Source organism: Danio rerio, chromosome 5 (assembly GCF_049306965.1).
Source record: "Danio rerio strain Tuebingen ecotype United States chromosome 5, GRCz12tu, whole genome shotgun sequence".
NCBI lineage: Eukaryota > Metazoa > Chordata > Actinopteri > Cypriniformes > Danionidae > Danio > Danio rerio.
Genome location: NC_133180.1, coordinates 26,797,102 through 26,822,372, shown reverse-complemented (window position 1 = coordinate 26,822,372; position 25,271 = coordinate 26,797,102). Strand labels below are relative to the sequence as shown.

The 25,271-nt window shown below is 35.8% G+C and overlaps 3 protein-coding genes across 4 annotated transcripts; 1 reads left to right on the top strand and 2 right to left on the bottom strand.

Annotated features, from left to right (window-relative positions):
* Positions 1 to 670: 670 nt before the first annotated feature.
* marveld2b (MARVEL domain containing 2b) lies at positions 671 to 8,006 on the bottom strand. The gene is made up of 8 exons (NM_001126406.1): positions 7,890 to 8,006; positions 7,564 to 7,627; positions 5,327 to 6,525; positions 5,210 to 5,239; positions 4,957 to 5,129; positions 4,442 to 4,613; positions 2,681 to 2,731; positions 671 to 2,140 (listed from the first exon to the last, which is right to left on the bottom strand). Exons 3-8 carry the CDS (start codon positions 6,497 to 6,499, stop codon positions 2,021 to 2,023), a joined length of 1,719 nt encoding a protein of 572 aa, NP_001119878.1. The 5' UTR covers positions 6,500 to 6,525; positions 7,564 to 7,627; positions 7,890 to 8,006; the 3' UTR covers positions 671 to 2,020.
* A 1,315-nt stretch (positions 8,007 to 9,321) lies between these two features.
* Positions 9,322 to 13,025, bottom strand: zgc:86811. The gene is made up of 5 exons (NM_001002118.2): positions 12,821 to 13,025; positions 11,872 to 11,964; positions 11,726 to 11,784; positions 10,097 to 10,242; positions 9,322 to 9,900 (listed from the first exon to the last, which is right to left on the bottom strand). Exons 1-5 carry the CDS (start codon positions 12,855 to 12,857, stop codon positions 9,711 to 9,713), a joined length of 525 nt encoding a protein of 174 aa, NP_001002118.2. The 5' UTR covers positions 12,858 to 13,025; the 3' UTR covers positions 9,322 to 9,710.
* An 18-nt stretch (positions 13,026 to 13,043) lies between these two features.
* On the top strand, positions 13,044 to 23,580 carry rad17 (RAD17 checkpoint clamp loader component). Of its 2 annotated transcripts, none has more exons than NM_001002661.2 (17): positions 13,044 to 13,162; positions 13,529 to 13,609; positions 14,930 to 15,151; positions 15,347 to 15,424; positions 15,511 to 15,673; positions 15,870 to 16,006; positions 17,257 to 17,309; positions 17,399 to 17,521; positions 17,702 to 17,771; positions 17,969 to 18,080; positions 18,198 to 18,389; positions 18,477 to 18,562; positions 18,651 to 18,797; positions 18,963 to 19,109; positions 19,654 to 19,774; positions 22,825 to 22,882; positions 22,964 to 23,580. In NM_001002661.2, the coding sequence occupies exons 2-17, from the start codon at positions 13,565 to 13,567 to the stop codon at positions 23,208 to 23,210; spliced, it is 2,001 nt and encodes a 666-aa protein (NP_001002661.2). In that variant the 5' UTR covers positions 13,044 to 13,162; positions 13,529 to 13,564; the 3' UTR covers positions 23,211 to 23,580. The 2 variants fall into 2 exon arrangements, with proteins under 2 accessions (NP_001002661.2, NP_001418041.1); NM_001431112.1 differs by having other exon boundaries at positions 13,524 to 13,609.
* The last annotated feature ends 1,691 nt before the right edge of the window (positions 23,581 to 25,271 follow it).

Here is a 25,271-nt window from a genome sequence, read left to right as displayed (position 1 = left end):
TTGTTTTCAGGTTTAAAAATATTTGTATCATTAATAATGTTAATGATGATACAGTAAAACTCTTTCCCCATTTTAAAATGCAATGTATTTCTGTGTTGCCAAAGCATTTTTTGATATTATTCTAATCTAATTTGCTGCAAGAAACATTTCTTAATGTTATCATTATTCGTGATGTAAACGTTGTGTACGTATTCGTTGATAAATATTTTTTCATGTTTTTATTTTTTATTTTATAAAGAGTCCATGTAAACAACTTCTCTATACGTTACAAGTCATGTAGAACGAACTGGATTTCTGATGAACCAATCGTTTACACGTAATCTAACAATTTACAATTCACTTTAGTCATAATTTATTAAAAAAACAAAGAAAATATTCCTTGTTGTTTTTACATTGATATTGTCTCTTTTCATCAACCTGGCTCACAATTGGAGCACATGGTTTCAATTATAATAAAAGCTAAATTCACGCTTCACTGTTGGATATTATTTATAAGATAATGTCAGCGCATGGTTTCTTCCTGGAGTCAGTTGCGACATGTGTAACCTAATACATAGCGCTGTCAAGCCAAAGTAAAACCACAGATTACATTACCCCAGTTCAATTATAAAGACCTACACATATAGCACAATGTTGTCTATTGTGTAAACAGACATATGAAATGAGGGTTGTACTAGCTCTTTATTTTATAAGAAATAAAGAAGGAAACTTGTAACAATACAGTGCAGTAACTTCCACAATTAATAAAAAGGAATACATTTAAAGGTAGACTGACGTAAATACAAAAACTATAGAAGATATTACTGTAAAAATTCACATAAAGAAGAAACTATTATTTTATTAACAAATCTATAAATATAAAAGCAATCCAGGATTTCTGCAGTGATGACTGAAGATAGCCTACCTTTTACATTAAATTCTCTATATAACAACACAAAATAAAAAATCAGCCCATATTAAAAATATAGCCTATATATATACATTTAAATCAGGAAAACAGATATGCAGTTAAAATGAGAATATTAACTGAGTGGTTCTGTCACTGTTTAATTCTGTGCATATGATTCTGGCAATGCCACATGCACCGTCATGCGTTTTATTTTCTTAATTAAATGTGAAAAAAGCACAACAAAATGTTTGTTAAGATTTACACTTCACTGGAGGAAGCAGTTGTGATGAGGGGAGCGCCGAGGTAGCAAGTGTTTCTATAGCAAAGAACTGCAAATATGCCGACATTATTATACACAATCTATCGAGAACCTTGTGCTCTCGCTCTGCACAGCTGCGGTTTGCTGACTAAATGAAAAACGGAGAAGTCTGTCGCCGTTTTTGTGTCAAATATGAAGGAGACTGCTGAGGCTATCATTTAGATAGTGTACAATTAATGAAGTAGCCGCAAAAGTTTGAGAGGGGCTGAATAGAAATCTCGGGGGCTAAAGCGACGCCCATGCGAGACATCATTCAGTTGGTTTGTTGTGATCTTCTAAGAACTCTCACGAAATATTCTCACGGCTGCTGTGGTCGTCAATGATCAGGGAACGACGCAAGTTGAACAAAAATGCACCAATTGCAACAAGATGCGAGTAAAAAGAAACATTTGGTATAAAGTTAAAGGGGACGCGAATACAAACAATTACTGAAGTCTAATCAGGAAAACCGTTGAATATACTGAGGGTATACGCAGTTAATTGATCAACAATTATTGATCCTCAGAAGTCGTAATACACACACACACACACACACACACACACACACACACACACACACACGCATATATATATATATGTGATTGAAACTTTAACTTAATATTTACGCCAATATTTTAGTAAGTAACATTTATTCGAATGTTAAAACTATTTAAATTTGAGGCTTTAAAATGTTCTTCATTATTTACTGCATTTAATATGATTTTGCTACCAACAAAGCCCAAACCAAACACGTAACTTTCAGGCATGTCACTTTCTTTCTTGGAACATCTGTAAAGTTTAACATGATTTTTAAAAGTATATTGGGGTTCCATCTAGCTGTAACCATCATTCCAGTCCATGATTTTGTCATACTCCTGAATTTTCTGCTTTATGTGAGCAAGTTTGTTCTTCAGGTATTCACATCTCTCCCTTTTTTCCTGGTAAGTTGGGTCCTAAAAACAGAAAGAGGTAAAATTATCTTTGGTGCGCATTCACACACACAGGAAGTATGCTAACACATCAATAGCTGCTTTTACAACCCCCTAACATTTCCAGTTTTTCAGTTTCAACTGTTTACAGCACTCAGTGTAGACAGATAACATGTCTTTCTTTTGCAATGACTAAAGAATGTAGAAAAGCAACAAGGAGATGATTAAGGGATTGGCAAGTCAAACTAGCAGCATATATATATATATATATATATATATATATATATATATATATATATATATATATATATATATATATATATATATATATATGTGTGTGTGTGTGTGTGTGTGGGGGGGGGGTATTACAACTTCTGAGGATCAATTATTGTTGATCAATTAACTGCATGTATACACATACATACATAGCACACACACACACACACAAACACACACACACACACACACACACACACACACACACACACACACACACACACACACACACACACACACACACACACACACACAGAGATACACACACAAAGAGATACACATACTTACAGCCTTTTTTCTGTTATACTCTTGAACAATGCTACTGATTCTCTCTTGCTCCTGTGCGAGAAAATCATAGTTTAGACACTTTAGAGTATAGAATTGTGTTCTGTGATCAAATACAGGGTATATGCAGGAATCCTAAATGTAATTTCAATACCTTTTTAAGACTTTTTAAAGACCTTCTCAGAATATTTTAGGACCTCATCGCCACTTTACATTCTAATCAGTAAACAGTTGTTAATAAACAGTTGTAGTTAAATCAATCAATGGAGCACATCCATGGAACAGAACTCAGATAAGCTATATAAAACTATGTGGATGTTTAAACTTGTCTTTCTCCAATCAGAAATAGGCAAACTTGCATTTTCCCATTTTACCATCTGTTTGACTACATCATCACCTTCCTGCAGTTGTCGCAATTACGTGACATCACCCCGACGAAGGAGTTTGGCAAAATGCACCCCAGCCGGAACCAATTACGTGGATCGAGCATGCCAGTTTTTTTTTTTTTTTGGAGTCAAACACTTTGGAAAATTCTTGAACTAAATTTAAGACCTCGTAAAAACACGATTAAGACTTTACCTTCATTTTATCATAATTGATTTATCAACTTTTTATACTTTTAAAGGTTCAGGACACCCTGGATAACTTTTTTTTTTATATATTAACAGATGTGTGTGTGTGTTGAGCATCAGTTAAGACAATGTTAGCACCTGTTAGCTTTAATTGTGGGGAAAACTGGATAATTTTGAGCTTTTGTCAGCTAATTTCAGCTTCCGGGTTAAAAATGATTTTTGGGGCGGGATCAAAATCGGCGACGTAGCGCAGTACTGCAAGTGCAATGATGACGCGTCGGTTTCTCATTATTATTCATAGCGCAGTTTTCTTATCCTATGAGAAGAGCCGGCTGCTTAATTATTCATGAGAGCACGTGCTTTCCGAAGACAAGGCAGACCTGCCAGTTTCAAGCAAGCTGTGAGACACAGACCCACGGCACGCAGTAGCCGTTTATGAAGGCTCGTATGTGTTTATTTCCATGATCCACAGGGTTCATTGCATGTTTTCATACAGCATCATACAGCAAAGCTGTGTGTGTGCTGCAAGCGTTTTTGTTGGGAGAGCAGTGCGAGAATTGAAGAATGGCGGACATTGACTTTTATCAGGAGTTCGTTCACATTCAGACACATAAATAGACAGGTCAGGAGACCTGCTGCACTGAGTCTGCATTCAGATCTATAATTTAGACCCAGGGATCGAGGGAAAATCCTCATTTATAGTGTTTACATGAACACACTTATCTTTATAATGATATAAATTGTGGTTATGTGCATATGAAATTACAAATAAAAAATGTAGCAGGGCATTAAATTACTGTTCATTTCTTTGCATTTTAACTTTGTAAACAATAAACTCACGCGTCTCCTCACGGTTTGTGTCTCATTTTGTAAACTAACTGCCAACAACAGTTGTTCGCTCCCCTTCTCCCCTGCTGGCCACGCCCACTCCTGCCCTATGCTCATGGAGCTCCACGCCCATTAATTATGCATCTTTTTAAAAAATTCTGAAGTAGACTTTAACCGAAAGTGGGGGGTGTCATGGCCCTTTAAAGACCCTGCGGGGATTATAAGAAAATACCATTTTAATTATCTCTGTCATCTTTATTTTAAAAGTTCAAATATTTCAAATATAGTCTCTCAGTTTAGACATGCTCATAAAAACCGCATGTAAGATAATTATGAAAGAATGCACTGTTTTACAAATCATTACCATCTGGCTGGAAGGTCGTTGTGGTAGATTCCTCATCAGATTATCCATTTCCTCAAACTTCTGTGTTAAAACCTGAACCTCGGCGTGCAGTTCTTTATACTCAGCGTATTGATCGTTAAACACAGCTTTGTAGCGCTCCCTCTCCTCATCAGTGCGGATTGTTGGATATTTCCTGTTAGGAGAAAAATATTACAGAACACATTTACATTTACATTTAGTCATTTAGCAGACGCTTTTATCCAAAGCGACTTACAAATGAGGACAAGGAAGCAATTTACACAACTAAGAGCAACAATGAATACGTGTTATAGGCAAGTTTCAGGTCTGTAAAGTCTAAGAAGGAAAGTATTAGTATTTATTTATTTTATTTTTTATTTTTTTGGGTACAGTTAGTACACAAATAGTCATTAGAAAAGGGGTGAGGGGAATAAAAAAAGAATGACGTGGTGCATATTTTGAGTAAAATGTCTTAAATTCATAGATAATAATTCATATAAGTATTCTTTGAAACTCACGCCACATAATCTGCAATGACCAAAGGTTTGGGGATGTGGCCAGCAGGGATGTGACCCCTCAAAATCTCCGGTTCCATCATAGCTGGATGATCAGGCATGCCATCAAAAGTCTCTAGCTTGGTCATTACTGGAGCACTTTGGATGGGCACTGAGACACTTGAGCCGGCACCAATCTAAGATTACAAATTACATCTTACAACAACAGTTTAAAATAGTGAAACTGCTCTTTTAACATTAAAATTAAACTGCTTACCATGTTGAGTGGAAGCCCATCTGACTTCATCTAAATATGAATATGAAAGGGAAAACAAACAAATTAGACATGGCTCTACTCTTATTAGTTTCAGAGAATTATTGATTTGAACTTTACATCTTGTTCCAATCTCTCTCTGCGCATCCTAGCAGCTTCATGTCTCCACATCTTTAGACAGACGATGGCTCCAACAAGATACAACAGCATGTTTACAAAGAGAAAAATGATGGCAGCGTTCTGTCCAGCTTCAGTCCGACAAAATCCTGCATTGGGCCCAACAGTGAATTGTTGATAATAGCAGAGACCTCCACGAAGTGTGTCTCGCACGTACACAATTGCAGCTGCCAAGTAGAGCAATCCTAATGCCACATTTACCACACACTCTGTGATTGGCCACCAGCTGGAGTCGAGTAGAATGGTACGATAATACATGGTTATTCCTAAGATTAATATAATGACAGTCACTATCCAAGCCACTCCAGCAACCACAAGGACAAAGGGTGTCAAAGGTCCTGAGTATGAAGACCCATATCCTCCATACATCCCACCCATTGATGCTCCCCCATACACCTGATGCATTGAGTAACCATACATATTAAACCACTCATTATCCTTGTGAACATATGCACAGACGCAGGCAAAAACAGCAGCACCCAAAAGCAACTCCACGCATCCTAAAATACGCAAGAGTCCGGCCCAGGACTTCATGTAGGCATAGCGCTGATTGTACTCCTCCACCTTCTCACTGTAAGTCATAGCCGTCTGCAAAGAGCGTCCAGAAACTGATTCCAGTGGCTCCCCTAATAACATTGCCTGCTCCTTCCTTGAAGTGTAGCTGCCCCCAGATCCTCCATAAGGGTCTAGGTAAGAGCTGGGAGCTGTTGGCGATGGTGCCCGAGAGTGTGGAGGGGAACACGGGACGCCTTGGCTGGTGGTGTTTCCATCTATTGGTGGTGGTGGTAGAGGAAAAGTCAATTTTTTGCTTCCTCGGTTGACACTGGCCCTGAAGAAGTTCTTCACAGAGTCAGGAATGAAGCGTCGGATGGGTTTGATGTCCATGGCATCATCCACTTGGTCTTCAACATCACTCGGGTAGAATTCTGGTCCAACAGGGGGATTTTCAGGTAGCGGAGGTGGTGGTAAACTCTCAAAACTGGATGCTGCTACTCCACCACCAAGGGGGTAAGGAGGTTGCTGACCCCACGGCATAGAGCCGATGGGCACCTGATCATAGTGAGGCATATCTCGGACCCGGTCAAAGCGGGATGCTGACCCGTTTCCAAATGACATGGGGATGGTCCTAGCAGCAGTGTGAACTGAGGAACAGAACATTTATAAAGATATATTATAGCGTCTTGTGTCACACTGGCATCATTTTATTCACACACCTGTTACAAACCAGGGATTCTGCAGGTTTCACTAAGTTAAATCTAAGACTTATGACATTTTTAAGGACATTATGAATCAAATTTTAGCATCATACAGAGCTAAACGCCAAGTTTTTCAAAGGGCCCAAATGGAAAACATTTATATTTGCCATTTTTAAAAAATGATTATAATTTAATATATTAATAATACAATAATTTAATAATAACAAATTTAAACATTAGAAATATAACTTAGCAAAATATTTTTAAATATAGTTTCAAAACAAGCAAGCTCTAGTTGTAAACATACACTTTTTTTCAACACAGACTTTCAAAAAAAAAAAAAATAGACAAATGTATTAAAAGTTTGAAAAACTATAATGAACTAAATGTATGCACAACAGTCTGCCAGGTCAGTGTCCTCAGCAGTAAATGCATGAGAAACTTTTAATATTATTATAAGGAAAATAGTTAAACAATTATGGTAAATACAGTTAAAAATATTATATTTTTAAAAATAAGAAGTTTAAAGTTTTAAGTATGGGTGTTAATGGCCAGATTGGATAGCAATACACGAACAAAGGACAATTAAGACCTGTTTAAAAATATTTAGACTTACAACACAATATTTTAATAAATAAGTATTTTTAAGGCCTAAAATTCTGTTTTAGAGATTTAAGACTTTTTAAGACCCCTGCGGACACCCTGGCAACACAAATAATCACACTTGCACTTACTAAGTTGATACTTACAGTCAAATTATGTTTTGTAACCAATATATGATCAGCAATATTTAATAATAAATAAACAGGAAATTCAAATCAATTGTTTTAAATAGGAACAACGTGTAGGCACCGTCACAACATTATATGATCTATATGAGAAATGCACAAATAAATGTAAAAAAATATATGCATAGTACAAATACATCACACACATCCCTACATAAAAGAAATAAAATAGTTCAATCGATATTTGGAGTCTTACCTCAGTACTGTAGTAACATCGCCTCACTGGCAGGATTAAAAACAGTTGTTCCTCAAAAAACTATCTGCAAAAAGAGAGGAAAAAATGTTTATGGAAATCATTGTACAACATAAGCGTTGCATTAGATGATTTTACGTGGGCTGAAACCTGTCTGCCGACGAAGAACGGAACAAAATATCTGATAGATTCTAGCTTTTAAGTAATAAAAAAGCTAACCAATGACTACTTCGTAATGCGCCATAATTTACTAAATTAAATGTATTATTTTATGTTACATGTTGCTCGCCAAAAAGAAATGCACAAAAAATAAAAACAAACGCTTTTACCTGGTATCGACAGTTTCGCCTGTCTTCCGCCGATGGTGCTACAGGTGAAGAGGAATCGATCACGTGACTTGTCCAGCCCAATGACTGATGTCACGATCCAAACCGGTTTGACAAGAAAACATTTGAGAAACTATCCGACCATTTATTGTTCAAGAGGGGGGAAACGTTGACCTATCAACACAACTTGTGAAATATGTGTTGTGAAGTGTGGCTGTGTTTATTTGCATAAACTATCACGACTCATATTTGAAAATTGTATTATTATTATTTTAAATTCTTATTAAAACCTAATTTGGAAAGCAGTGTTGTGAATGATTAGGCTGAACAGCTGGACACGAGTTTTAATGTTACTCACTGAATTTTGATAACTGGACTGCCTTATTCCAATTACAAAGAATCAGTGTATTAGCTTTCTTTTGCTGGCATATATGATTTGCACAATTTTCTGATATTCTTATTCTTTCTGTACCGCATGTCTTTGGACTGTGGGGTAAACCGCATCACCCGGAGGAAACCCACGCGAACACCGGGAGAACGTGAAAAACTCCACATAGAAACACCAACTGAGCCGAGGCTCAACCAGCAACCTTCTTGCCTTGAGGTGACAGCACTACCTACTGCACCACTGCTTCGCCCAAAATCTGGAGCTTATCTAACAAAATAACTTTCAATAATGGTCCAGAAATTAGTAGCTCAAATTTATGCTAGATAAAAAAAAAAGAAATAAATAAAGAGAAAATAAAGAGAAACAAAAATGATTTTGTTGAAATTTTGCAGTTTGTAATTTTTTTTTGCAATATTTCCCATGAATTTAATTGCATTATGTTTCTATTTCTAAGGATGATCAGTGAATAAAATATTATTGTAATAAATATATCTGTTTATTAAATCAGTTTTTTTTTTTTTAAATGCACCAAAATATATTACCTATATTCTTGGAAAAATGTATAAAAATCTGTAGATTATCAGAAAAAAATTAGCTTATAGGGGCTAATAATTTTGTCACAAAAAAATTTTTTTTATTAATAACTGCTTTTATAAGCAAACAAATAAGACTTTCTTCAGAAGAAAAAATATTATCAGACATACTGTGAAAATTTCCTTGCTCTGTTAAAAATCATTTGGGAAATATTTAAAAAAATAAAATCAAAAGGGGACTAATAATTCTGACGTCAACTGTATATGTATGTATGTATGTATGTATGTATGTATGTAATATATATATATATATATATATATATATATATATATATATATATATATATATATTACTTATAAAGTTTCTGGTAGGAAACACCGATGCAATTTGCCATATTATCATTTACCATTGTATTTGGCCCAATAAATGCTTACTAATGTCAAATGTTGCTGGTGTTTGCTTGCAGCTAAACATATATAATTCTACATTTGAAAAAGAGAGTGAAGACAGTGATTATTCATTTAAAAATTTTTTAATAATTTTAACAATTTTCATTGGATAATGTTTTGTAATATTTTTTATAGCTATTTAAATCGTGGTTTCTTCATGTGGGATCAAACTTTTAGCTTCTCAATTTTGAAGTTGCAATCCACCATCCTTTCTGAAGTATTAAATATATACACAGAGACCCTTAAATATAATATAAAAATATTTATTTATCCAATTCAGGATGAAAGTGTTTAACTGACCGAGTAACTGTTAATGGTATCACACTTTTTTGTCTTTAGCGCAATAATAATGAACCATAGTCAATCTGGAGTACTTTATCTATGAAATGTGATATATGCTTTCTTTGACACAAACTCAAACATGTTTGAGCCTTTCACGTATAATGAGCCATGTCAATTGTTGTCTTTCATCCATTGTTCAATCCACTGAACAATTTGTTCTAGATTCCTCTCCAGGTCCTCAGGAGTGTTACTGGGAAGCTGGTGCACAATTTCCTCCTTGTAGGCTTCCACGGCTTCCTCAAATATAGTCTGGAAAATCTCGCACTGCACATTATCCTGGAGTTTCTTTCCTGTGTACCCTCTGAAACAAAAATATGTAACTGATTTTACATTTACCTAAGGTGGTACATTACATCCTTAAATCAGTTAAAAAAATCTGTTTGAGGAACTTCTTTATTTGGTATACTACACTTTAAAACTAAAATGTAATACAAACTAATGTTATATATCATAAACATGTATGTAATGAATTGCTATCATCAGTTCTGAACGCATACCTGCTTTCGAGACGATTGTAGAGATTGGTGTTGTCAGTGCGGAGGACAAAAACAATGTGAAACCAGCGTTCAGGAAAGAAATCACAGCCATGGTAATCAATAATTACACCTCCATCTCCCATTTGGTCCTCCAGCTCATCCACAACCTGGCATATAAAAATCATTAATATTTTTAAATTAACTTGCATAGATTGAATGTTTATCCAAAGAATGACAAAGTGCAAAACAAAATAAACATTGTACACTTTGATTTCACATGGACTTTAAATCAATTAACAAGTTACTAAATGGCTATTAGAAAGGGCACCTTGGTTACCCCTTTTTTCAGATTTAATATAAGTCTTTTGCGTCTCTAGAATCTGTATAAAGTTTCAGCTCAAAACACCCATCAGATTTTTCATTATACCTTTTACAAGATGCTGTTTTATACTGATTTCCAGCAGAGGGTGGTTTTGTCGTACTGTGCCTTTAAGGCGAGTTCTGCCCACCTACTGTTTCTACATGCCTACCCGCGTGCTTTAATCTCCTCCCTCGGCTGCCTCAGACAACAGACAGACTTAATGGAAGAAGGTCACATGTAGCGTTTGAGAGAAATACTACAGTAAGAACTAATCTTTACTAATCAGTATTGTGAAGTTGCATTGATGAGTCACTCTCACACACACACACACACACACACACACACACACACACACACACACACACACACACACACACACACACACACACTAACACACACTAACACACACACACTAACACACACACACACACACACACACACACACACACACACACAGGCAGACAGACAGACAGAGCGCGCTTAGCTTAGCACTGTTTTTGCACTCAAATGTGACAGCATACAGGCTAATCTCCACTGCTGTGTGGATATCTGTTATGCTAATGTACAAAATAAACCTGATTTAACTTCCACAAACTGGGATTGAAGCGTCTTCCTTTATAATTGTTCTGACACGCGGATGTGCTGATGAAGTAAAGCTGAAGTAAATCGCTGTAATTAATTACACACGTGCATTGTTTTAAAACACTTTAAACATGTGAAACTTACTCTTAATCACATTTGATGATGATTGCTAATCCTAGCAAACAGAACAGACCTTTTATTCCCAGGTTGCTTTGCGTATGTCTGCCTGGTCTTGTTGACATATACACGCGACTACCGGAACATGTTAATGCGCGCAGCTGTCAATCAATTCGGTGGGCAGGGGGACCGCACTCCTACGTAAAGTTGCTGTCGGTCTGAAAACCGCTGTAATTGGTCCACCGTTTTTATGTTGTTAAATTGAAAAAAAAGAACTGGGTGTGTTTATATCACCCCAATATGATGGTTTAAACCAGGGGTGGCCAACCCTGTTCCTGGAGAGCCACCTTCCTGCAGATTTCAGTTGCAACTCATATGAAACACACCTGCCTGTCATTATCACGTGGTGTTCAGGTCCTAATTAATTGGTTCAGGTGTGTTTGATATGGGTAGCAACTGAAATCTGCAGGAATGTGGCTCTCCAGGAACAGGGTTGGCCACCCCTGGTCTATACACTGTATATACACGTTTTGTCCAAATAGCTTGAAAAGTAGATTTTTCACCATAGGTGCCCTTTAAGTAATACATACCCTGTCCTCGTCCAATATAGGGCACTGGTATTCTTCATCAAAACCATCAAACAATTCAGCTGAGGACACATAAAAACACAGAGGTTGTCGAAATAAAAGTACCAATTGGTATAAAAGTCACATATAAATAGCCAAACTAAACTTACCTTCCTGTGCCAAATCACCCACATTGACATAGGTTAGTCCCGTTCTCTGAGCCAGCTCTTTCCCTAAAGTCGTCTTTCCCACTCCAGGGGTTCCTATCAGTTCATGAAGCCGATTAATGTTTGGAAAAAAAGCATAAAAAATATGTGTGTGTATGTGTTATTTCTATTTATAGCATATAAATGCAAGCAGCAAACTCCATGAAATTAGCCCTAATGTTAGTAAAAGAAACCTCTATAAATGTAAAAATTATATTTTAATTAATGTAAATAAGTAAATAAATAGCGAAATATCAATCAAAGGCACTCAAATATTGTGGAAAAACATTTAAAAGCTTTTATTGACTTTGCTATTCCTTAAAATCCATTCATTGGTTTTAAGGAATAGCCATAACAATAAGGGCTTTTAAAATTTTTTTTTTGCATATTTCGAATGCCTAGGATTGATTTTTGCTATTTATTCTAATGAATCCCTTACCTAAAGAGCACTGACAAATTATTTAAGCTACCCCTGAATAAATGATTAAATAATCATAATATAAAGAGCATAAAGAAATAAAATAAGATTTATAAAAAACAAAATTTCTGAACTGGATTAAAATAGAAAATCAATTGATTCAAATTATTAATACAAATTAAAATTAAATGCATACAAAATAATTAAAAGTAAAACACTCAGATTTTTTAAAACTATATAATCATATATCTCAATAATATGTTTAGTTCATTTATTATATAATTCTTTCACATCATAAAACTGGTCTTTTTACAAGACACTTCTTCATTTTAGCACGAGTCCTATTTGGGGATCCGTTGCATATGAAAAAATAACCAAGTACATACTAACATCCAAACTGTACTTAAATGTTAGGGAACACTGTAACACTTAATCATAATGTACAATTGTTTCAAAACATACATAACATCAAGCACAAACACCAAGACAACTTACCTGTGAGAAGAATGTTAGGTCTCTTCATGATTCTCATCGCAAGGTATCACACGTTAAAATACAACTAATTGCTCAACTCGTTTTACTCAAACTTTAATCTTATAATTGTTACGCAAACAAAATCGTGTGATATGGAGTTAATCTGTTGTTGTCACTGTACAGATCAACATAAAAACGTGTTCAAATTTGTGGCGTCCGTTTGATGACGTCATCAATATGCGCCAAGCGAGGGGCGGTTCGGTACAGTTTTAAAGGGGTAGTTTGCACAATGTTTCTTGTTACTTGCAACTGCAAATAGCTGGAATTATTGTTTTACAGGCGTTGATTGCCAAAATGACCAGGGTGAGTTTAAAATATACTGCCTAAAATGCGCTAGCCACGAATGCGATGATTTGCCTTGATCATTTGACAACTGCTAGCATTCGTGATTTCAAGCTAACGTAACGGTCAGAAGCGAATTTGTTTACAAGAAAACACCTGGTAAAGCCTTTATCAAAACTAGAAAATTCATGTTATGGAATTTTTCCATAGTCTGTTAATTGTATAGTAAAGTTTCTCTTGTTGCGTGAAAGAGTTCATTGTGAAAATTACTTTCTCTTTGCTTCGCTGACTTAACGTTATACCATCACCTTCCTCTCAAAAACTTGGTGAATTCCACCTTCCCTGTTTACGCATTATGTAAATGATTTGGTTTTTATGCCAGCACAGTTTTGCATGGAGTAACTGAACGGGACGTCAGAGTTGATGATGTCAAAGCTCTCTCTTGGAGGAAAGCAGTCCTCTGGAAAAGTATGTATCCTTGATAAAAATACGTCTTTTGGCCGAAGTTGTTCCTTTTTATAACTAATTTAACTAACGTTAATTTCCAGACATCCAAATGTCTAAATTATGTGTTATTATTAACACCTTTCAAATAACCAACACATTTTTTCTTAACATTTTTATGGAAATGGCAAAAATTATCCATAAAACACTATGGCCAGTTGTGATTGTGACTGGTGGAGTAGTGTAATTAATTACCTTTTCTGTAGTCATCAAAAATTCTAGCCAAGTTATAATAACACCTTTTTAAACCATCAAAATTTAGGGTTTACTACAATGCATAAACACTTACCAGTATTAAAACAACATATTGTCACATATTATTATCACATATTGTGAACTGTTTTTTAACATCCGAGCTATTAATGTACTGCAATTTTCACTGTATATTTGGCAACATTTTAGCGAAACCTCTTTGTGTAAGTAAGTAGATGTATACCTAAATGTACTGTATTGTCCCATCGGTCACTATTGTTGCCATCAACATGTTTACTCCTATGACTACACTTAGAAAAAAAGTGAATATTCATAATTTAATGTTAGTTATCTTTAAGATAACGTGTGTGTGTGTGTCTGTAAATTCCTACAAAAATAGGTCAGTAACATTATGGAGCTTTATAAATAAAATCAATATATTCTCTATTGTGACAGATGGGATTAGGGATGGGACTGGTTTGCAGTTGAAAAGGTTACAGTTTTCCGCCCAATTTCTTGTGTAACGAAGAGAAGATTTTTTTCAACACATTTCTAATCATAATAATTTTAAAAACTCATTTCTAATAATTGATTTATTTTATCGTTGCCATGATGACAGTAACTAATATTTTACCAGATATTTTTAAGACACTTTTATACAGCTTAAAGTGACATTTAAAGGCTTAAGTAGGTTAATTAAACTTAGAAGGTTAGGGTAATTAGGGCAGTTATTGTATAGCAATAGTTTGTTCTGTAGACAATTAGAAAAAAAAAGTATAGCTTAAAGGGGCTTATAAATTTGACCTTAAAATGATTTTTAAGAAATTAAAAACTGCTTTTATTCTAGCTCAAATAAAACAAGACATTCCCCAGAAGAAAAATATTACCAGACATACTGTGAAAATGTCCTTGCTCTGTTAAACATCATTTGGTAAAAATTTTGAAAAAAAAAAATCAAATGGGGACTAATAAATCTTGACTACAACTATATATCTCAAACTATTTATAACAAATCACCTAGGACCTAGAATAGATGAGGATGCTCTGAATCTACTCCTACTAATGTAGAGTATGTGTTTATTCCCTGTAAAGATAAACAACTGGGTGGAGCCATCATTTGGTGAACTTTTGGGAGGAGTAAGTAGGTCCCTGAAAAAGGGCCCGCTCTCAGGGGAAAGCAAGACAGCAGAGAAAAAATCCAGAAAACGGAAAGTAGATCCTTATGTATCCGACAACCAGATCACTGTGTCAAGTGAAGCAAATAATCCAGACCAGGACGAACCCTGGGTGGATATTCATGCTCCCCAATCACAGGTACACACATTGCTCACATCAAAGGTGCTCAGTGCAGCTTTTGGAAATCTACCTTTGTGTGGTTTAGTTCTTAAGAGATGACCTTTAGAATAGGTCACACTAACTGTTTCACTCTCACAATCATCTACAAATTATCCATTGTATATTATTTCTATTATAATTATTGTTAAAACTTGTGTTTTTTTTCTCCAATAGGCTGAATTGGCTGTCCACAAGAAGAAAGTTGAAGAAGTTGAAAGCTGGTTAAGAGTCCATTTGGACAAATCAAAAAAGGTCTGTAAGATATGCTGTTTATCTAAAAAACTGTTTATGTATTTAATAGTTCCAATAGTGTGTTTGTTATGATTATGTTTCCACAGGGTGGCGCCATTCTGTTGCTTACTGGCCCCTCAGGATGTGGGAAAACTGCGACTGTTCAAGTTCTTGCCAAGGAATTGGGTTTTCAGGTCCAAGAGTGGTCAAATCCTTCCACCACCTCTCAGTACAAAACGGAGGATTTGTTCACACAAAGCTTTGATCCAGGTCAGGACTCTGCTTATTTATATTCCAAACCGGCGTACTGTACATGTAATTGCACTGCACATCACATGTAGCATATAGATGGATTTTTCCCATTTACACATTTTAGAGTCATGTTTGGATGAAGTTGCATCTCCCTTTCTCTGTTTTCTATTAATTGTTTATATTGGCTTATTCACTTGACCTTTTTCTTCAACAGATTCAAGGTTTAATCGTTTCCATGGCAGCTCGCAAACAGGGTTATTTCAGGAGTTCCTGCTAAGAGCTAACAAATACAGTCGTCTGCGAATGAGCGGAGAGACGTGGACTGAAGACAGGAAAATAATTCTTATTGAGGTGCTGCATAGAAATGCTCTCTATAACCATCTTTGTTAGTGTTTCTAAACTTTAGTTTAATCTCCATACTGAAATCTTAGTTGGCCAGAAATTAATTTACCTGTGCTATATAGTGAACATGTTCGACTGAAAGATTCACTTAAATTTAAAACACCAACATTTATCCAGTACCTTGGTTAGACATAAAATCAACAATTTGTTCATACATTAATAACAAACGGCAAGGGGAATGAGATCTAAATATAAGAAAAGACTCCATTAAATCAGCCCTAATGTTAGTAAAATAAACCTCTATAAATTCTACAACTCGTGGAAATCAGATTAATTTTACTTGCTGTAGAATAAGTTTTTATTGTCTGTAGAAGATCATGCTCTATTTGTAAAAGCGCTTTAGCTATAAAGCATGTTCTTGACACTCTTAATCCAAATATGGAGTTTTTAGCAAAAAAAATAATTGTAAAACCATATTATAATCTATATTTGCAGTATACTTTTTCTCCCCATGAAAATAGTCATAGAAATTGGCATAGCATTAAACACAAACAAACACCTAAATGAGTGATATGAATGAGCATTGGTCATAAATGCCCACTGATATAGAATTCTCAGTTGAAAAGAATGGAGGCATGGACCCAAAATTAGTATTCTGTACTTCATGACTAGGACCAGACAAAATCTGTGAACATTTTTTGCTATTTCTGCACAGAATATTGTAAAAACAAATCTGTGGATTCATGCAGAATAATTTTGGGAGTATAAGAACTACAAACTTAATATATGAAATAAAGAATAATACATTTTAACCTTTATTTAATGTTTACAATGCAAATCCAGTTAGATTCACTTTTTTTGGTAAACAAAGCAATTCTCTCATATATATATATATATTCACTAAAAGACAGAAAATATTACTTTACAGACTGTTTTGTAAATAAATCATATGAAAATGTTCATATTAGTCAATAACATTACTGAAATAAATATAAAAGCTGTATAAATATAAATTTACACACATTTACAGAAGTAAATAAATAGACTCATTAATGGGCTAAAAATCTGAGGATTTCTGCGCAAGCAGATTTTGTGTGGGTCTAATTATGACCTAAAAGATATATAGTTGTTTTGTTAGATTAATATGGAATAAATTGTGCAAAAGATAATGTCAGGCAAGTGAAAATGAGGATGAATATTCAGTTAAACATAAATTACAAAAATCATAAGCCTTGTAACACTTTCTTGTTTTAATTCAGGAATTTCCAAACCAGTTCTATAGGCAACCAGGATGCTTGCATGATATACTCAGGTGAGCAATGAAACTGCACTTTTAATATGCTGTACAAGTCACAAGTGTCTGTAACGCAATGTTGCTTATTTTTCTGCTTGCTCTTTTAGGCAGTTTATTAAGTGTGGTCGATGTCCACTGGTCCTGATAGTGTCTGACAGCCTCAGTGGGGACAAGAACTCCAGACTGCTCTTTAAGGATGTTTTGCAAGAACTTGGAATTCACAACATTAGGTACAAATTTGTACAGTTTCATACAAATTCGCAAAAACATTTAAACCCAAGATCATCACAGTTAAAGCATAATTCATCTGATCTTAAGTTGGAGTTAAAAATGTAAAGAGATAATTTTTTGGGGTATCATCATCATCATATCATTTAGGGCCTGTTTAGTTAATTATGTCTCTGTTTTAGTTTCAACCCTGTGGCCCCCACCAGCATGATGAAGGTCTTAAGCCGGATTGTGACCATTGAGGCAGTAAAGGTCAGTTGTATGGTTTGCACTTTTACAGGAGACTGTGTTTTACTAGATGAAGCATCTTTTCCATGTTCTAAGTTCACTCACAAAAAACACTATTTAATTTATGTCTGATATAGTTTGAAATTACATCACATCAGTTTTCTTCCTTTATTAATACTCAGGAGCATATATATATCTGTACATTTAATCTGTTTTTGCAGAGTTCAGGGAGGATCTCTGTTCCTGATAAAGCTGCTCTAGATCTTCTCTGTTCAGGAAGCTCTGGAGATATTCGCAGTGCCATTAACAGCCTGCAGTTTTCCTCATTTACTGGTAAGAATGTATTATATGTGTTTATGTTATTAAAATGAGAAATATAGTGTTTATATAATTGTTTGTGCCTAGTATTGATTATGTCGTTCATATGAGTCATGTTTTGGTTATTGTCAGACAATAGTCTGGAGAGGAGACTCTGGGCTTCCAAAAAGGGCAAGTCCTCATCAGCTAAACCTGCTGTAAAGGCTAAAGGGAGGAGCAAGTCTTCCAAATCAAAAGACATGCAAGATGAAAGCCCAGCTATTGGAGGGAAAGATGCTTCGCTCTTCCTTTTCAGAGCTTTAGGGAAAATCCTCTACTGCAAACGTCAGTTTTTTTTTTTCCCATTTTCTCTTTGAATTGGGGTTTAAATTCCTTCATATTTATGTAAACGTATTTTGTTTGTTTTTTTAGGTGAAAGTTATGAAGGCACTCAAGCACCCAAGCTGCCTCCACATTTAACAGATCATCAGAGGGACAGACTACTTGTTGATCCAGAAGTAAATATTAATATATGTCATATGTTACACTGTACTTTAAGTTTTAAATGGTTCAATGCTCTAACAATCTTGCAATATTTTTACCCAGCTTGTCATTGAGCGTTCCCATATGTCTGGTGAATTCTTCAACCTCTACCTGCATCAGAACTACCCTGATTTCTTTTCGGATGTGGAAGATATAGCACAGGCCAGCGAGTACCTCTCTGATGCAGACTTCCTGACAGCAGAGTGGAGCGTGAGTGCAAAAGCTGTTGGACGTTTATAGTAATGCACTTAGGGATATGCAGGGTTACCCTGATTGTACTGCAGATGTAACATTTGAATCTCTGAGCACTATCATCATGCAGTATCTAAGCAACAGGTTTGTTTTTTTGCTGTCATGGTGACTTTCTTTTCACAGTCAAGGTCGACCATGTTGGAATACGGCTCATCAGTCGCCACTAGAGGTCTCATGCACTCAAACTCTTCTCGAGCACAAGCCAACAGCCAATCCACTGCCGGCTTCAAGCCTCTGCATAAACCACATTGGCTTCACATAAACAAGACGGTATATTTCCTTTTATTCTACTTATTATTCTGCATTTAACTTATTTAGTATGTACAGTATTATACACTCCGGCCACTTTATGAGGTACACCTTACTAGTACTGTGTTGGACCCCCTTTTGCCTTCAGAACTGCCTTAATCCTTCGTGGCATAGATTCAACAAGGTACTGAAAATATTCCTCAGAGATTTTGGTCCATATTGACATGATAGCATCACACAGTTGTTGCAGATTTGTCGGCTGCACATCCATGATGCAAATCTCCCATCCCAGTTTCTGAAATACTTAGACCAGCCTGTCAGCCAAAGTCACTTAAATCACCTTTCTTCCCCATTCTGATGCTCGGTTTGAGCTGCAGCAGATCGTCTTGACCAGGTCTACATGCCTAAATGAGTTAAGTTGCTGCCATGTGATTGGCTGATTAGAAATTTGCGTTAACAAGCAGTTGAACAGATGTACCTAATAAAGTGGCCAGTAAGTGTATATGTGTTAAATACTGATTCATTTATACCTTTTTTTTTTTTTTTTTTTTTTCTTTTTTTTTAGTACCGAGAGAATTACCAGACAGCACAGTCTCTCTTCTTAAGTTTCTGTCTTACGCCCGTGAGCCTCCTGACAGAAATGGTGCCTTACCTCGCAAAGCTCACCAACCCAATGAGAAATCAAGGTAAATCTTACCCATCTGCAAATTCTACATATACACAATACCCCCCCCCCCCCCCCCCCCCCCCCCCCAAAATAGTATAGTGTGATCATTTACTCTCACTCCACTTGTTCCAATCCTGTTTGAATTTCTTCAGAATATGTTTTTTTGTGTATAACAGTATAATAGCTGTTTCCATCCAAAGGTGGAAATTAAATTAATGTCCAAACCTGGAACATTGCATAAAACACATTGAATAGAGCACCATTTCCATCTAATAGGTCAAAGTGAACAAAATCAGCACTTCCTGCTGAACTAACACCTAATATCAAAATGAAAAACGTAACTATCTGCATTCTTTAAAAAAAAAAGTTTAAATGCATTTTTTTCTTATTGATTAAAAAGTTTATCCTACTTGTGCTGTTAAAAAATGCAGGTTTCCACACAATTCATTCATGTTGTCCCAAAACAAATCATTTAAGTTAATTTATCAAATTTAAGTGGATTGAATATAAAACAATTAAGCAGTCCCAAAAAAAATCTCTAGAATTGTTGCTTCAGCTCATTTTAGTTTGAACAATAAAAAAGTTTTGAGTGCAGTAGTTCATATTATCATGCTGACCCGTTCTTTATGCTGAACCATTCCATTCAGTGCCAAACCGGGCCAGACAGCACGGATACAGTTTCATTCAGTCGTGCTGCAACTAAGCTCTATGAAACGTTACACAAAGCGCATCAGTAGTTACCTTGGTAACGCAATGTAAACGGCTCCCTTTGTTCAATTACTTTAAGTAAAAGTCAAAACTATTTTTTTTCATGTTCATGTGTAAAAGCGAAAGAAACCGCATGACTAAGCACTGTTATGCCACTCTCTGTATAGGGGTGCGAAATATAGGCTGTAAGTCACAGCACATATTGATTTAGGTCATATGTTGCGTGGCTCTGGGCAAATTTTATTTTGAGAGAAATTACTAAAATGTAAATAAATAATATATTTCAAATCTCTGCACGTAAAGGAAAAAAAAACACTGATAATGCAACAATAACAGTTGATCTGTGTAGTGGCAGAAATATATTTTTGGACAGGCCTTGTCAAAAGTGAGCGGGCACTTTCACTAATAACAATATAACACTTAAATTATTTCACTTTTAACAATCAATTAAATTACACAGTGGTTTTATATCAAAAGTTGATAATGATATTACATTTTGAAGGTTAAAATAAAATTTAAGCGATGGCTGGTATTTGTTTAGTATTCAAACATTAAATAATAAATGCATTAAATTAACTAAAAAACGAATATGAAACAACACATCGCATATCAGCAAATAAAGCATGTAAAGGACTATTATCTTTAACAAAATCTTGCTCTTTTTATCTTATGTAATAATAACTTTAATAAATAAAGTATGTTGTAAGGACGTGGTGGGCCAGTGATTTCCTTCTGTGTCTGTGGGTTTAAAACCTATTTCAAACTGTATCGTTTAGACCTGGATTTTTTTTTATATTAAATGTAGTGTATACTGGATGTCTGATCACTAGCGCGCTTCTGCTGAGCCAGCTTTGGTAGCTCGGCAACAGAGCCGCTACGTCAACACACAGAATCTGTCGGCACAGTTCAGCACGGTTGTCTAACCATGCAGAGAATTCCAGGCTGAAAATGGTTTGTGATGGTGCTGCGCCGTTCCAGGCTCAGTGGAGAAACAATCGTAACCATACCAAATTGTTCTAAGAATGGTTTGGCACGATAGTAGAAAAGCAGCAGTTTTAATGTGCATTTTCAAAATGTATGCACATCTTTGGCATTTCCATTTAAGAGTTTTTTTTAATGCGATATAGACCCTTTTCACATTTCTGGGTTTCTCAGCAGAAGATGCCATGGTTGGGTAAACTTAGAGTGCAGTGAATGGGGGAGTACAACAAATACTTTTTTTACAATCCTATTTGCTGAAATAACAAAAAAGAAAAACTCCTCCGGTGTTATCAAGGCTTTGAGAAAACAGGAAAAAATAGTGTAAGACTGATGACGGCAGCCAGAGGAGATAATAATATTTAATTTACTCTCAGCCCAATAGGGTATATGCCGAAGCATGCTAACAGGACTTTTAATTTGCCAGTAACCTGGGTTAACCGCTTCTGGTGAACTGTATGCCAATGCTAAACCGGCGCGTTTAAGATCAGCGATCTCCACTAGCTGAGTGATATCCAATATAAACTGGGTCTCAGCAATTCATTAAATTACATTTTCCCCTGCCATGTCTTTATAATATGAGTATTTATTTTACCCCAGTATATTCAATGGAGCTTCTGCAGTAGCCTGCCGATTCTGACGGGCGTATGTGTGTAAACGGCTTTTTGTCTCGTTTTACGCTTGAACAACTAAATGAATGCCAAAGTCTATTTAACTGATTGTATTTTAATGACATTACAACATCGATGCTGTAAAAGGAACTGTATAAAATGGAAAAAAATAGACAATTAAAAGTCATCGGAAGTTTATCAGCATGGGAAGAACACTAGCTCGGCATATACCCTATTGACGCTGCATTAGAAACCTCTTGCATAAGTGGTATTTCGTTTTTCATAATTTGTTTGTAAGATGATATAATGCATACATAAATGCATATAAATATTGATACTATTTAAAAAAAACTCTAAACATTAAAAACTTTTAAGGATTTAGGATTATGATGACCTTTTAACGACCCTTGAAAACCTGGCTATTGACCTCCATAGTATTTTTGTTTCGTTCTAAGGACATCCAAGTCTGCTAAATTCTAACATTATTCAACAGAAGAAAGAAACTCAAACCGGTATGGCACAAGTGGAGGTCAAGTAAACAATGCAGAAAAATGAATATTTCGTCAAACTATGTATGTTTTTAAATGGTGAAAAAAAAATTGAATCAAACTGCATACCATAATTTTTCAAGTTAAGTTTGTTCATCATTTTCCTGCCACCTACACAAGTATGCAAGACGAAAGATCAAAAAAAATAATGCTGCATTTCTCTTCACGCTCTGTCTTTTTGTTTTCTAAGTGATTTAACATACTTTCCATCTCTCTCATATAAGCTCAAATAGCCTTCATCCAGAACTTTGGCCATCTTTCACAAAAGAGGGTTACTGGAAGGTGAGATAAACAAAACCTTCAAGTGTTATATCATTCTAAAATACCATTAAAAAGGGTTTATGTAAATGTATTCATTTGCAGACTGAGACTTGAAGCACTTGGTGACAAAGACCCAGGCATTTTGGATGCTGACAGCGAAAATGAGGATTCTTGTGCTGCTCAGTCACTTGACCCTGGTACCACGCAAGCAAATGCCACAACTGAGTCCAATTTGCCAAACAGCCAGGATCCTTCTGGGGAACTTTCTGCAAGCCAACCCCAGCCTACAAGCACTGAAGCCCTGTTAGATGAGGAAGACCTCTTAATTGAGGAATATGACAGTGACTGACTGATCACGTGTCATGGACATGTGTAATATCACTTACTGATGCATTGTTCGTAGGTTTTTGTATGATTGTTTGTTTGTTTGTTTTAAGATGCTAATTTACAGTGATTATTTAAGTGCTTCTACGCAGTATGTTTGCTGTAGAGAGTTGTTCGTGTTCTTCCTTGTTTAAATGTGCGTGTTCTGTACACTGTTTCATCAAGTTGCATTCTGAAAATATTTCACAATGAGTCTCTGAAAATAGTAGGATAATTTACAGCCATAATAGAAGTTTTATGTTGAAACAGTGTAACAAAACGCGCTAGATCTGAGAAGTAGACAATCTACACCTCAGGCAGGGAAGCGACTGCAATAAATCAATGTTTGCAACTTAGATGAATTCTTTCATTCATTTTTCTTCTGCTTTATTCATTATGGGCCGCCACAGCAAATTGAACTGCCAACAAATCCAGTATATGTTTTACATGCCCTTCTGGCTGCAACCCAGTACTAGGAAACATCCATACACACTTATTTACACACTCGCACACTACAGCTAATTTAGTTTATTCAGTTCACCTATACTGCATGTCTTTGGACTTTGGGGGAAACTGGAACACCTGGAGGAAACCCATGTGAAAACGGGGAGAACGTGCAAACTCCACAAAGAAATGCCAACTGACCTAGCTGGGACTTGACCCAGTTACCTTGCTGTGAGGTGATAGTGCTAACCACTGAGCCACTGTGACACCCTTGATGACTTCTTTTTTGGGGGTTAAAATCTCTGTATTTATAGCTGCTAGTCCAGGGGTGACAAACTCAATTCCTGGAGGGCCGAAGCCCTGCACAGTTTAGTTCCAACCCTGCTCCTCCAACACACTTACCTGTAGGTTTCAAACAAGCCTGAAGGACTCAATTAGTTTGATCAGGTGTGTTTAATTAGGGTTGGAACTAAACTGTGCAGAGCTGCGGCCCTTTTGCAACTGAGTTTGACACCTGTGTGCTAGTCTCTGAAAATATTTCAAAAAAAGTTTTGTTTGTTGGTATGGTTTTAGATAGGTTATAACAAAAATTCATTAATGTAAAAAATGAATAAACTCTAGCATGAATAAATTCTATTATAATTTATAGTAAACACCCCCTTAGCAAAATTTCTCTGGCCCAGATCTGGCCCACACCATCTGCATTTGCTTGGCCCACATGCCGCAGTGAATTACGGTACATGACTGGACCAATTCTGGCTTCCATACAAGAGCCAAACATGGACCACATCTGGGCCAAGTCTCAGCCAAGTTAATAACCCATACCTGGGCCTGAACTGGGCCAAATATGTTGATGTGTTGCGACTGCAGTGTTTTTATAAACCCTTGGTGCTTTTTCTTGAAGCGACCCGATTGATAGAATTGTTTCTTTACTCAAAAATAATTCAAATGTATTTTAAAAGTGGGTCAAGATAGACCAAACTTACGTGGCCCACATATTCATTTAAACATCTGGGCCAAATACTACATTTGATATCTGGTCCAAGTCTTGAGTGCCACCTTCAAGATGGTGCCACATGAATGCCTGCTGTGCCATCTTTATGCCAAATCTGGGCCAGAATTCTTTGCTACCTGGGCACTAGTATTTTGTATCATACGGTAGTAAAGTACTTAAATTATTCTGTTTTGGTAATTCTATAGTTGCTGTGACGCATTATTAATATTATTAATTTATTAAAAATATTGTTAATAGCAACATAAACAAAACACCCAAATGTACTATGTATTTTACAATGGTATATTATACTACAATGCACAGCTTACTATAGTAAAACCTGCTTTTTTAGTTTTACTATTGTCATGTTGTAAATATCATAAATACAGTACAACATGCTTTACTTTAGTATCGCTTTAAACACTATAGTATTTCATTTATTCATTTTCCTTTTGGCTTAGTCATTTATTAATCAGTGGTCGCCACAGCGGAATGAACCGCAAACTTATCCAGCATATGTTTTACGCAGCGGGTGCACTTACACACTTTCAACTGGGAAAACTATAGTATTTACTGTTGAATACAATAGTATTATGTAATGTAGGCTTG

Bases quoted from the DNA above. Each gene is read 5' to 3' on its own strand.
- zgc:86811 (NM_001002118.2), bottom strand. From the start codon at position 12,857: ATGAGAATCATGAAGAGACCTAACATTCTTCTCACAG. The intron at 10,243-11,725 runs GTATGTATTACT...TTTATATGCCAG, and splicing joins CTATATTGGACGAGGACAGG to GTTGTGGATGAGCTGGAGGA. The intron at 9,901-10,096 runs GTATGCGTTCAG...TTTTTGTTTCAG, and splicing joins TACAATCGTCTCGAAAGCAG to AGGGTACACAGGAAAGAAAC.
- rad17 (NM_001002661.2), top strand. From the start codon at position 13,565: ATGATGTCAAAGCTCTCTCTTGGAGGAAAGCAGTCCTCTGGAAAA. The intron at 18,081-18,197 runs GTAAGAATGTAT...GGTTATTGTCAG, and splicing joins GCAGTTTTCCTCATTTACTG to ACAATAGTCTGGAGAGGAGA. The intron at 22,883-22,963 runs GTGAGATAAACA...ATTCATTTGCAG, and splicing joins CAAAAGAGGGTTACTGGAAG to ACTGAGACTTGAAGCACTTG.
- marveld2b (NM_001126406.1), bottom strand. From the start codon at position 6,499: ATGTCATTTGGAAACGGGTCAGCATCCCGCTTTGACCGGGTCCGAGAT. The intron at 5,240-5,326 runs GTAAAGTTCAAA...ATTCATATTTAG, and splicing joins GAGAGAGATTGGAACAAGAT to ATGAAGTCAGATGGGCTTCC. The intron at 2,732-4,441 runs GTAATGATTTGT...TTTCTCGCACAG, and splicing joins AACGACCTTCCAGCCAGATG to GAGCAAGAGAGAATCAGTAG.